Source organism: Tasmannia lanceolata, unplaced genomic scaffold, assembly GCF_043159265.1.
Source record: "Tasmannia lanceolata isolate RefF3 unplaced genomic scaffold, GAP_Taslan_0.1 ptg000008l, whole genome shotgun sequence".
NCBI classification, from domain to species: Eukaryota; Viridiplantae; Streptophyta; class Magnoliopsida; order Canellales; family Winteraceae; genus Tasmannia; species Tasmannia lanceolata.
In genome coordinates, this window is record NW_027518685.1 from 7,896,665 (window position 1) to 7,909,253 (window position 12,589).

Genomic DNA, 12,589 nt, shown 5'->3' on the forward strand with positions numbered 1-12,589 from the left:
GATTTCTTGTAACCACAATCAGCATGTTGTTTCTACTGTTTAGGAGTTGTGCATGTGATTTTTCCCTCTGATTTAGTCAGTTTGAGAATTCAACTTTGGGAGAGATGATGTCCTCCCATTCTCCCACTTTTGAGTCTTTGATTTTTCCCTCATAAAGTCATCTCCAGCAAAGCATGGTGTATTAAAGTTCAGGTTTGGGTGTAAAATGGTGGCTCCACCCAGACTACCCCATTAAAACATAAAGAGTATAAAATAGTGGGCCACACCACATCAAAAGTTTGCGTGTAAATGGCGGGCCCCACCCTATGGATGGGTTTAGTGGAGACGTGGGCCCATCTTAGCAAAACATGGCGTGAAAAATTGTGACCAGACCCTTATCGGTATTTATTAAATTTATTAATTATCTCTCGAATAACATGATAAATTATTTTTAAATATATTGATAATCATTTTCCTTGAAGTGATCAGTTTGTGAGGTGGAAAAACAATTCCCTTCTTAAATTTAAACACTTGCCGACTTAAATTTAGAGATTTTCACTATGAAAATTTACTATTTTCTACGATCATATTTGCTATCCTAGCTAAACATTAAAAACCTGACCCGACCTAACCTGTGGAACTATATCAGGCAGGGTCGGATTATGAATCATGTTTTGACCCGACGTGACCCAAGATAATTTCCAGAGTAGGGTAGGGTTTTGGAAAAACCGACCTGCGCACCCTAAGATAAAGGGAGTGAAAAAAAATGGAAGGATGCCTATCTATTTATCATTCTAACAAGGACTCACAGTGAACCTCCAAACAAGGCTGAATTCTTAGGTGAAGGAAGCCGACTTCAAGGACAATTTGTGTCACCTTGGTCCCATCATTGGAACTCTATCAGGTCGTGTTTCTCTCCTCTAGTTATAATTTGCCCGGTGTAATCTTATAACCTATGTTTGGTGTTTATTTTCAAGAGGCATTTACTCTTAGCACTTTTTGCTCTTCCTCTCTTTATCATCTTCCTCTCACAATATTCTTTTAATTTTAGGGTGATGATAAATTTGCATCCACTGTACGATAATTCGCACTCTTTTACCGTCAAAAAGTGTAGAAGTCCGCCGCATATCCTTCCTGCACAGTGGTGCGAATTATCCCATAGAGGGTGCGAACTTATCATAACCTTTTGTTTTAATATACTCGCAGGGGCCGGCCAAACTCCTATAAAAAAGGATTTGCTAGGGACCATTGAAGAAGGAATTTCGCAGGCCGGCTGTTGCATGAGAGAGCAGCACATGGGCTCAATTTTTCAACAGATTTTGTCTTATTCATTTACTTCATCTGAGGTAACTGCTCTCTCATGCAATAGCCGCCCGCGAAAATGCCTTCTGATATGGTCCCTACCAAATCCAAAATTAAAAACACTTTTGTCTATTCTCAGCTGCAACTCTTCTAATTTTCCATTTCATTTTGTCTTCGTCTTGAAGCATTCATACTCAGACATTTTCCCGAAAGCTAAATCCCATCTCTCTCTCTATCTCTCATACATACACACATATATTTTCTCTCTCCGCTTCTCAGATTCTTTTCCCAATCAAATCAATGACGGATCGAATGACGAGATTCAGAGAGGAAGGCCTCACCTACGCTTATATCCTTCTCTACATCGCTCTTTCCAGCGGACAAATCTTCTTTAACAAGGTTAGTTATTTACTCACATTTTTATATCCCCTTTCTTGATTTCTACTGCGTTAGTCTCTGATCCCTGTACTTCATTCTCTAGGGTTTGGAAAATAATATTAGATCTCTTTAACTCGTTTCTTTTTGTCTTTCTTGATTCTTAAGAAATCAAGAAACATAAACAAACCATGGATTAAGAATATGTAGGAGAATGGAGGGATTGGGACTGGAGAAAAGAAAAATCACGCCATGGACTAATCTTACTTAACGCTCCGAAAATTATTCTCCATTTTGATTTTTTTCCCCCTAACAAGTGGGCAGTTAAACTCAATGTGCTTGATACCTTGTATAAAACACAAGGGGTTCTTATCCACACGGATAGCGCATCATATGTTGTCTACTTTGTTATGTTGTGTTTCTCAAAACACATTTTGGATTCGCAAGACTACATTAAGATCTCAATCCTATGATGTAGCAGGACATGTTGCATCATGAGGCTTGGGTCACTAATTGGTCATCTGGGTTCCTCTCTTTTTACTTCCATGTCGTTGTAACAGGATTAGAATCTGTTAATATAAGAAAGCACTAGTTTCATTCACTTCAGACTTTATGCAGACAATTGGAAAATTTCTGTAGCGTACACTCCCACACGCTAATCCTTTATCTTTATATTTTGATTCTTGAAACAATATGTGGACATAATCCGTAGGAAGAAACTTACCTTAATGTTGTTTCTTCATCTTCTCCGAAGTAAGGGTCTTCTCCTTTCTGGTGCGATCATGCATCATTTAGAACTAATACCCATGTCACTAGACAATTTCAAGACGAGCATTAGCACTAATCTTCTATATAAACTTGTAAGGACCCACACTTCTTGAATGTAGTTTATTGAAAGTGCCTTTAGGCAGCCCTCCCGCCTTGATACTAACCATCACCATATCCTTTTCCAAAAATTTCACAAATTGAAGACGTAAATCAGCCTAGCCTTACAAGACTGTCAAACTCTTTGTTTGGTAATAATATTAAAAATAAAAACAAAAGAACAGCGAGGCCAAGGGAGGTCTACGGAAGAAGAAAAGGAAAACACAGCGAAAAAGGAGCAATACGAGAAAAGAAAGAAAAATCCTTTGGGAGTGAGGGGCCAAGGAGGTCTAGAGAAGAAGAAAAGGAAAACACAGCGAAAAAGGAGCAATACGGGAAAAGAAAGAAAAATCCTTTGAGAGGGGGGTGATTAAATGTCAAAATCAGAGACATGCAACTTAACAAATCTAATGTAACATGTCTACAAAGGTGTGATTAGTGTTTTATGCTACTGTCACCTCATATTAAAACATGGGAGACTGACAAGTCATGTCAGAGCCTTGATGGCGGTGTCTTTAATCTCCTTCTTCTGTGTGCCATTCTCCTCGCGAGGGCACCATAATCACGCCTGTCAATGCAAGATTTGTGCTACTGATTTGAGTGATTTATCACAATTAAGCCTGCAAAGTTAGATGCTGTTTGATGCTTATTTCGCCAAGTCCAATAGTCTGCATGGGAGTTTGATTTTTCTACTTATGTGAACTTATTGCACAATCATTTATTTATTTATTTTTAATTCATTTGGCTGACAGATGATATTTCCTTTGACATTATGCATGCAGTGGGTTTTATCATCGAAGCAAATCAACTTCCCTTATCCTCTAGGGTTAACTCTACTTCATATGGTCTTCTCCTCTGTTTTATGTTTTTTCCTCACCAAAGTTTTGAAGGTATCATTCTTATCAGGCCTACATCATAGAAAACATCATTTGCTAAACATTTTCAATATTTTTTAGGACACATAGCTTGCTAAATTTTTAAAGGCAGTCTATTCACTACAAGCAACCAGTTATATTTTTGGCACTTCATGATATTCACCTGTGTTTGCTCACAGGTTATTAAGGTTGAGGAGGGGATGACTTTAGAAATGTGAGCAGTATATTAACTTCAAATTTCTTTACGGATGGACTTTATGCGATTTGGTCCTATGAATTTTATTTCCAGCTCTGTTTGTGATCGCTATACATCAAAAGGCGAAGATTGTTACTTTGATGTTGCCAATTTTATTTCTATACAATGAATAAACCATCTACTTGTTGAGGCATATCAGTAACAGACTCACTTCATCCCCCCAGATAACAAGTCTAGAGTCTTGACATTCTCTGGGCATTTTAATTGCATTGACAGTGTATGGATCCTAGTACTTTCTGTTCCTTGAGGGTTATTCAAGATTTTGGTAGCATAATGCGCTTTTAGTTTATGCAATGTGCTTCCTATAATTTTGTGCAATTTTGTGTAAAAAAATGGCAACTGATTCTGGAATGCTGGTGTCTTGTTGAATAATTTTTTTTTTCAGAAAAAAATTATGGGGGCTAGATATATATAGCTAATTATAGGCTTTTAATGTGTATTTCTAGTTCTAGCTAATGCAAACTATCACATCAGTCAATTGTTTTATTTGGATTGTTATGTGCATGAAGTTCAAAACAATTAAAATTGCAGGTATATTTGCATAAGAAAGCTAAAGTTGCAGAGAATGGTTTAGGCCCTGTCCATTTTGGATTTTGAGAATTGATTTTGAGTCAAAAACTGATAATTGAACGCAAAATTACATTTTATTTTGATTCCATTAATCAGTTTTGGACTCAAAATCAATTCTCAAAATCCAAAAAAAAACAGGGCCTTAATGTACTCGATGTTTTGACCCATTCTTTTACGATGCCATCTAAAGTTCTTTCGAGCCACCACAAATAGTTATCCACCTCTCACAACGTCCTGGTCTGGGCTTAGGAATGACATTCCCTCATATATCAATCCTATCATGTGATAATTGTCTCAATAATCTTCGTTGTAAACAGAGCCAAAGGAGGGCCTCTCAGGAAAAATAAAAAAATAATGTCTCTTGCAAGTGATAACCTCTATCCTTTCAGTCTAGGCACCGGATAGAACTCTCAAATTTTGTCTTACTAAATACTCCAAATGGTTGTGGGTAGAGGCTACGTGCAAGGTATTTTGTTCCCTCATTTCCCACTGGGAGACACCACTTGCACCAAATCTTGGCCAAAGAATTAATAGAGCTGATTTCACTAAATACGTTAAACAACTTATAGACGAACACATCTATCTCGACTTCGCAGCAATCTGCTTCTTCATCTGAGTGGAAAGAGGAGTATTCCCAGAAGTGACTAGAAAATAGCCCAAAATAGGCATGTCGGAATCGGCTGGGAAAGGGTTGGCTTGAGTGGGGAAGATGCCAAAAGGAAGAATTTAGCTTTTCAGAACTGTAGTTCCACGCCGAAAGGCAACTGGATGGCATTGTCTCCGCCAAATCAAAGGGGCTTCATCAAACAATTGGCGTGTAGTTTTCATATTAACACAAACCCCATAAAACACAACGATTACAGAGAAGGAAATTACAAAGGTTAGGATGGAGTGAAGGGGGGTGGGGGCCAAACAATAAGGAAAGGGATTATGGGGACGAGAAAGAAACCAACAAGGGTCCGAGGTTTAGGGATTTATGGATTTAGAAAAAAAAGATGGGGATGCTGGGGATGGTGGATGGATTTACAAAAGAGGGGATGGATATACAAAGGGAAATGGAAAAATAGGGATTAAGGATTAGGGTGTGGCTGTACGGCAAGGAGTGGAGTGGAGGTTGTGGGCTTACGACAAAGATGGAGGTTACGACAAGGGAAGACGCGTGGGGTGGGAGAGAGAAGATGTTTACGGCATGGGGTGGGCGTGGTGTGGGGCCAAGGGATGTGTGGGGTAGGACAGAGAGGGATACATGAGGGTTGTGAATGATTTAGAGAGGGACAACAAGGGTTATCGTAGAGTTTGCACGAGGGTTAGAGAGAGATGCGTGAGATGGAGATTAGGGTTTCTCTTCCTCCCTCTATTCCTTTTTCTTTTCTTTTCTTTCTTTTTTTTTTTTTTTGATTTTTGATTTTGGGTTAGGGTCATAATCAGAGAACCCTAGGGCTCTGATACCTTGTTAGAAATGGAGATAGGGTAAAGAGAGGAAGAAGAAGAGGAATGGAGAGATGGGGAGCTCCCATACAATATGATGTGTGTGTGTCTATATTACTCTCTCTCTCTCTCTCTCTCTCTCTCTCTATATATATATATATATATATATATATATATATATATACATGGAATGACTAGAGTACCCTTCTACACTCTTCAACATTCTCCAATTAGTTATCAGATTTGTGGTAGTTGGAACCACCATATTTTTGTGTGCTATCATTTGTACGATTCCAAGAGCCAACGATCTCCTCAAATGACCCTTGCACATCAGCTGTTGGAGTTGTCCCTCACAACTTAGTCAAAAGCCTCTTTAGGTGGTTGATATGGGTGCCATCCATCATTTGACCGATGGCATTGATGCCCTTTCTCTATTAGTTCCTAATCCGGTTCTTCACGTATTGTCATGGGTGATGAATAATCTTTCCCAATTAGCATGTTTTTTTCACTTCCATTCCATCAACTTTTGGTTCTCTGGACGTTCCTTGTTTGTACCTCATACCCAGTATTCAGTGCAAATTTTTATCTGTCTTCTGGTTCACTTCCCAATTTTCTTGCTATTTTATTTTACACCAATTTTCATGCTATTGTATTTTACATCTTCATATGTTCTTCTGAAGAGGGTGAGCCTTGGCGCAACAGCAAGGTTGCTCCGTTGTGACCTGTTGGTCACGGGTTCGAGCCTTGGCGCAGCCTCTCTGCAAAGCAGGGGTAAGGCTGCATACATCTAGCCTTCCCAAGACCCCGCAATGGCGGGAGCCCTGTGCATCGAGCCGCCCTTTTTTTTTATATGTTCTTATGAAGGATTGTAATTGAGGACACTCCACAATAAGGGTCCTCGTCATGACAATCTATAAGATCCTCCTCATCCACTACTTCACTTGAAGCTCTGCCTACAATTGCATATTTTCCATCTCTGTCGGTGTGCCAATGCCACCATTGCTTAGGACACACCAATAGCTGCACCTTGCAATCCTTCTCCTTTCAGTCTTACATTCATGTTTCTTGTAATAAGCTTTCTAAGTCATCTTAGTGCATGGTTTTAAATTTTGACCGAAATCCGAAATTTTCGAAATGTATAAAATTTTGGCAAAATAAATGGTAAATTATTATAATTTTAATCCTTTACCAAATTTTGACCGAAATTACCGAAATTTCGGCTTTAAAAACCGGTATTTTGAGGGCTTTTACCCAATGTCGACCGAAATTTCGTGATTTTGGTCGAAATTTCGGTTTCGGGGAACACCGAAATTTCACCCGAAACTGAAATTTAAACCCTTGTCTTAGTGTCACAATTGGAAACCCGGGAAGCACACTAATCTTCTATTTACTTCATATATTAATATTCACAGTTCTTTTCCTTTTGAATCAGTGCATTCTGATAAGTAGGATTAGGGGTGTTTCTGACATTGTACATGTAACCCTAGTGACGCATATATATTACATGTTATGAGAGGGAGAGCCATTCAACTCTCTCTTCTCTTTTCCTCTCGATCTCTTCTCTTCTTCTCTTTTCACTCTTTTCTCTTCTCCAATGGAACTTCGAATACGATCAACAGATGGCATTATTGAAGCATAAGGTGGGGGTGGGAGGACAAAGAGGCCTGAAAGCAGATGTGGGAGTGGGAGTCACCAGAACAGGAATGACATTATGGGTCAGAAATAAACGCTAATAAGTAGAGGAACATAGTCACCATGAAGCTTGTGGTGATACTTTGCCCATCAAGTTTGACATGGCACTTTCTAACTGTGGCATGCGTTAGATGAAACAAATACTTTTGGGGATAGCTAGTCAAAATTGTACTGAACAGGACAAAATAATAAATAGTGAAGCCTAGTTTCAAGTGTGCATGGGTCAATTTTTTTGATTTCTTTTTACGTAATTGCTTCTGAATACTTTCTGACTGGCTGATAGTACGACGTGGATATCTCTATTCTTTACTGAACCTTGAAAAGCAGTTCAATGGATTGCCATTTTTTGGTGTTGTAAACATTATCTAATACAGGATGGAGGTAGTGTGCTTTTTTGTGCTTCTATATTTTATTTATCTATTGCTAATCGAACTTCTAAGTAACATCCATTCATTAATTATCCATCCATATGAACAATTATTCAAGAAATATAACTACAAATTTTCAAGAAAGATAATCAAAATCAATACTTCATTTGTTGATCCCCAACGTATGAAGTTGGATGGATGACACCATTTGTAAACCTCTACAGCTCGGAGAGTTAGCATCACCAAATAGAGATGATTTTGGGGGCACAGGCGCACAGCCTATTACCTTGAGGCAAAACAACTAAATGGTTTGGATCTTTAAACAAGGTAGGCTATAGTGTATTTTTGAAAAAAAGAGTAAGCGCACCTAGTCACGGACGCCATAATTTCTCCTCTTTTGTGCAATATATAGGTGGGCCTGGCCCCATTGTATATGTCGTCTGCTCGTAGTGCAAATATTTTTTTTTAAAGACACTGGATCCCACGCTGTTCAAAGATCTAAACCATTCAGTTATTGTGTCCCATTAGTAATTATGCTTTACAATCTTACGGCTTATGAGCAAGTATCTTGAATCGAATCTAACCAAGTTGCTAATGCTCAGATATACCACGTCAGTCATCCCGATTGGTGCAATGTTTGCGATGACTCTGTGGCTAGGAAACACTGCATACCTATATATCTCTGTTGCATTTGCTCAGATGTTGAAAGCTATCAGTAAGTATATGTTTGTTAGAATTCCAAGTTACATCTTGGATTTACTATTCCTTTTTCTCATGACAAATATTCCTGATATTATCAATAAAAAAAAAAATATTCCTGATATTATCTATCCTTGAGCATTGCAGTGCCTGTAGCTGTTTTCATTCTTGGAGCTGCAGTTGGACTCGAAGTAATGAGCTGCAGAATGCTCTTTATAATGTCGGTGATCAGTTTTGGGGTTCTCGTTGCTTCTTATGGCGAAATAAATGTTAACTGGATAGGAGTAGTCTACCAAATGGGTGGTGTTGTTGGTGAAGCTTTGAGGCTCATTTTCATGGAGATTTTTGTGAAAAGAAAGGGTCTGAGACTGAACCCTATATCTGTCATGTACTACGTTAGCCCATTCAGGTATAGGCTATCAGTCAAAATAGGCTCATTTTCTTAACTTCAAGTCATCATCTCTTGTAAAACCACCTTATGTTAAAGAATTCCTATCTGTTTCCTGCAGTGCTCTATGCCTCTTTGTCCCGTGGATATTTTTAGAAAGAACAAAGATGGATGCTGCCGAGACATGGAACTTCCCACCTCTTATATTGGCCCTCAATTCCCTGTGTACCTTTGCACTCAATCTGTCAGTTTACCTTGTCATCTCACATACAAGTGCACTGACCATTCGTGTGGCTGGAGTTGTGAAGGACTGGGTGGTCGTCTTACTGTCAGCTCTTTTGTTTGCTGATACAAAGCTGACAGCTATAAACCTATTGGGCTATGGCATTGGTAATGTGAAAGATTTCTATAATCTCTCTCCCTCTCTCATTACTTATTAACTAGGTTACATGGATTCTTCTGAATGGGTGAAGAATCTGTTTTAGACACGTCTCGGATTCCAATACTTTAGGATTCATAGAGGCACTTCTTGGTTCCTTTTAATTGTTTTTTTTTTCTAAATACTGCTACCACAACCTTGCAATTACTGCATGTTTTAAGTTTTATCCATCCTTATAGTAAGTGTCTATATTTTTGATATGAAAATAAAATATTATATTTACTCAACCTACTAAAAGTTTTAAATTTAATATATTATTTATTATATTTAAAATTTCAGAATTAATTAAAATATTTTGGCGAATCAACGAATCTTTCTTTTCAAGGTTTGCCGAATCCGACACTCGATACCTTTGTCGGATTCCGACACGCATATCTGTACTGTTGCAACAGCTTATTATTCTTTTGTTTCCTTCAATCTTTTTGCATGTATGTGTGTTTCAGACCCTCTTATCCTTTTCCCAGTTTTTACTGTGCCTTTTATTCTTAAATGATATTTGGTCTAGGTTCCGGAGTTGAAATTTGACATGGGACTACCAGAACTTGATCAAGTACTTGATTGAGTCTTTCTTGAGTTTGAAGAGCTGATAATGTAATCTGCTTTCTTGTCCTTGAGTATTTAATTAGGATTTTTTAGAACTAGTTTTCTTTTTGTGCAATTTAGAAAAATGAGTCACGTTTTTTTACTCTACGCAAGTCTTGATTCGGTTCAGTTGATCCTGGAAGTTTTTTGCATACAATCAAATTTTAAAATCGCAAAAGCATAAGAATTAATAAGCATTCCTTTTGAAGGTAAATACTAATACTAAGCATGTGCTGTCATTCCTCACTTTTATTTTTCCTACAGCCATTGCAGGCGTTGCAGCATACAACAACCACAAGTTAAGAAAAGAAGCTTCTCGAGTCAACTCAGATGACCTTGATAGCAACAATCAAGACAAACCAAAAGTCGTTCAGATCACACCAACAAGCTTGCCTTCGACTCAAGAAGCAAACTGATAGAATGAGTCCTTTTTGAGTCCGAGGTATGGTGGTATTCCATTTAAAACACCTGCGTCTATATTCATACTATGTATTCTAATCGTAGGATTCTCAGCTGTAGTGATGCTTTAATGTTTGTTGTAATTCGGCGACCACAAGAATTCATTAGCTACAAAAGCACCTGTGAGTGCCATCCTTTGTATTTCACTCTTTCCTTATCTTTGGATTTCTTCGATGTAATCAAGCTTTGTTTTGATTTAATGCCGTAGAAACATTTTCTTTGAAGGGCTGGAGCCAGGAAGGTTTACAACAGGAACTACTACTCCATAGAACTGATATCCATATGTCAAGTCCTATCACGGAAAGCCAGATGGGTAATGTATTACTCTGCAAGCATTTTGGCTTCTAAAGGTCTGTCAATTTTGATATTGCTGTATTATGTTCTTGTATTGGATCTGGGGGTGCTTGTACTATAACATTTTGCAACAACTGATTAAAAGAACCAACAGAAACGAAGTTTTAAACAATGCATGAATTTCTCTTCTTTTTCTTAATAATTTTCATACTAGGAGTATGTGATGCCCTTGGGATTTCAGATTAGTTTTGATACCCTTGCTTCAGTATCTATTTATCCATTTTCATTATCCTTCTTGTTGAATGATATACAATAACTGGACAAGTAAAAGCCAGAAAAATTGTAGAGTTTTAGTGAGGTTGCCTCTGGTATAATCTGGATAATATGGAGAATCTCGTTTCAGATTATGGCAACCGATTGTCAGCCCTAAACCTATTATTGGACTCAAATTTAAATGTAATTTTGAGTCTACAATCAGTTGTCATAATCTGAGACGAACAGGGCATTAGTTGTAATATCTTTACTTTGATTCTGGACTTATTTTCTTGGTGCTAGTTATCGGTTCAGGATTTCTATCTGATCATACCTGTAAAATCCACTTCACCTCCAAGGAACCTAGACTAATGTGCGCAGATAATTTCAAAACTCCTCCGCATCATCATCAGCTCACATCAGCTCACTCGAGTCAAGTCCCTTTTACCTTAGCCGAGTTCTTGAAGTCGATCAAAACGTCATTAACTCTCCCAAGTTATAGCTGAGCCTGCCGAGTACTTGGCTGCATAAACCAAGTACTCAATCAGGTCTTGCTGAGTCAGCTAGGATTTGCTTTGGCCGCATTTTAGATGCCATCTGCACTTCGAGACACGGTATACATGAACTGATTAGCAACTTGTTACAAACTGAACCCATTTTATCAGATTTAATGATCATTATGAGTCCAATAATCAATTTTGGACGTACAATCGGTTCTCAAAATCCAAAACAAATGGCAGTGGGCTCATTCTTGTAATGAGAACAGTGATAGTTTAAAGGGAAAACGACTTAAAAACCCCTAGAGAAGAACGTATCTACAAGAATCCCCTCCAAATTTTCTTAATTACCAATCGCACATCAATGCCTTTAATTTTTCTTCTTTTATCCACTTCACCCCTAGTTCTAGATACTTAGAAATCCCTAAAATCTCTCACTTCATAGCCTAAAAATCTCTCTTACGAAGGAAACATCTCTTGTAAGATTTTCTAGGGTGTAAGCCCGTATAGTCTGTTATTTTTCAAAAAGTATCCTACGTGTCATACTGTGAGATGATGCGAACCGTCCATTTGATGGGCCCTCCGTAGTATGATCCAACCATTCATTTGATGGGCACACCGTTCTATGATCCAACCATCCATTTGATGGGCCACGATGTAAATAGGATGTGGCCCATAAATCATTTCCATAAGATAATCCCAACGCTCTGATCTATTGAGGAACTGCGTATTATGGAAACTGCTATAGATCTGACGGTTGGGATCATCCTATGGAAGTAATTTTGGGCCACAATCTATTTACATTGTGTCTCATCAAATGGATGGTTTGGATCATAAAAATGGTAGGATCATAATATGGTGTGCCCATCAAATGGACGGTATGGATCATCCAACGGTAGTGGTCTTTACAGTACTTTTTGAATAATGATGAATAATGATAGTCTGTTCGAGCTTACACCATCATGCCTTTATGTATGAGAGAGAGAGAGAGAGAGAGAGAGAGAGAGAGAGAGATTTTTTTTCAAAGGATTTAATTTTGCTGTGATGGAGAGATTTTAGGGATTTCTAAGGGTAATATAATGAAGGGTATAATGGGTAAAAGAAAAAATAAAAAGCTATTTTAGGCTAAAAATTGTATCACCGGTGACTATGAAAAATTTGAGGGGATTCTGGTAGATATGTTTTAATCTAGGGGTTTTTAGTAGTTTTCCCTAGTATTAAAACGTTTTTCCTATAATTAATTGTAGTGTTAAGGTAGTTTCCAAAAGTC

At 38.0% G+C, this 12,589-nt stretch overlaps 1 protein-coding gene across 5 annotated transcripts; it reads left to right on the forward strand.

Moving 5' to 3' along the window:
- Nucleotides 1–1,439: 1,439 nt before the first annotated feature.
- On the forward strand, nucleotides 1,440–10,772 carry LOC143884199 (Nucleotide/sugar transporter family protein). 5 transcript variants are annotated; one of them, XM_077387640.1, is made up of 9 exons: nucleotides 1,440–1,680; nucleotides 3,303–3,410; nucleotides 3,575–3,609; nucleotides 8,312–8,424; nucleotides 8,556–8,817; nucleotides 8,918–9,186; nucleotides 10,082–10,259; nucleotides 10,331–10,398; nucleotides 10,485–10,772. In XM_077387640.1, the coding sequence occupies exons 1-7, from the start codon at nucleotides 1,582–1,584 to the stop codon at nucleotides 10,231–10,233; spliced, it is 1,038 nt and encodes a 345-aa protein (XP_077243755.1). In that variant the 5' UTR covers nucleotides 1,440–1,581; the 3' UTR covers nucleotides 10,234–10,259; nucleotides 10,331–10,398; nucleotides 10,485–10,772. The 5 variants fall into 5 exon arrangements, with proteins under 5 accessions (XP_077243755.1, XP_077243752.1, XP_077243756.1 ...); XM_077387637.1 differs by having other exon boundaries at nucleotides 10,502–10,772; XM_077387641.1 differs by having other exon boundaries at nucleotides 10,337–10,398.
- The last annotated feature ends 1,817 nt before the right edge of the window (nucleotides 10,773–12,589 follow it).

Coding starts and splice junctions, on each gene's coding strand:
- LOC143884199 (XM_077387639.1), top strand. CDS start 1,582: ATGACGGATCGAATGACGAGATTCAGAGAGGAAGGCCTCACCTACGCT. Junction 1,681..3,302: donor GACAAATCTTCTTTAACAAG/GTTAGTTATTTA, acceptor TTATGCATGCAG/TGGGTTTTATCATCGAAGCA. Junction 3,610..8,311: donor GAGGGGATGACTTTAGAAAT/GTGAGCAGTATA, acceptor GCTAATGCTCAG/ATATACCACGTCAGTCATCC.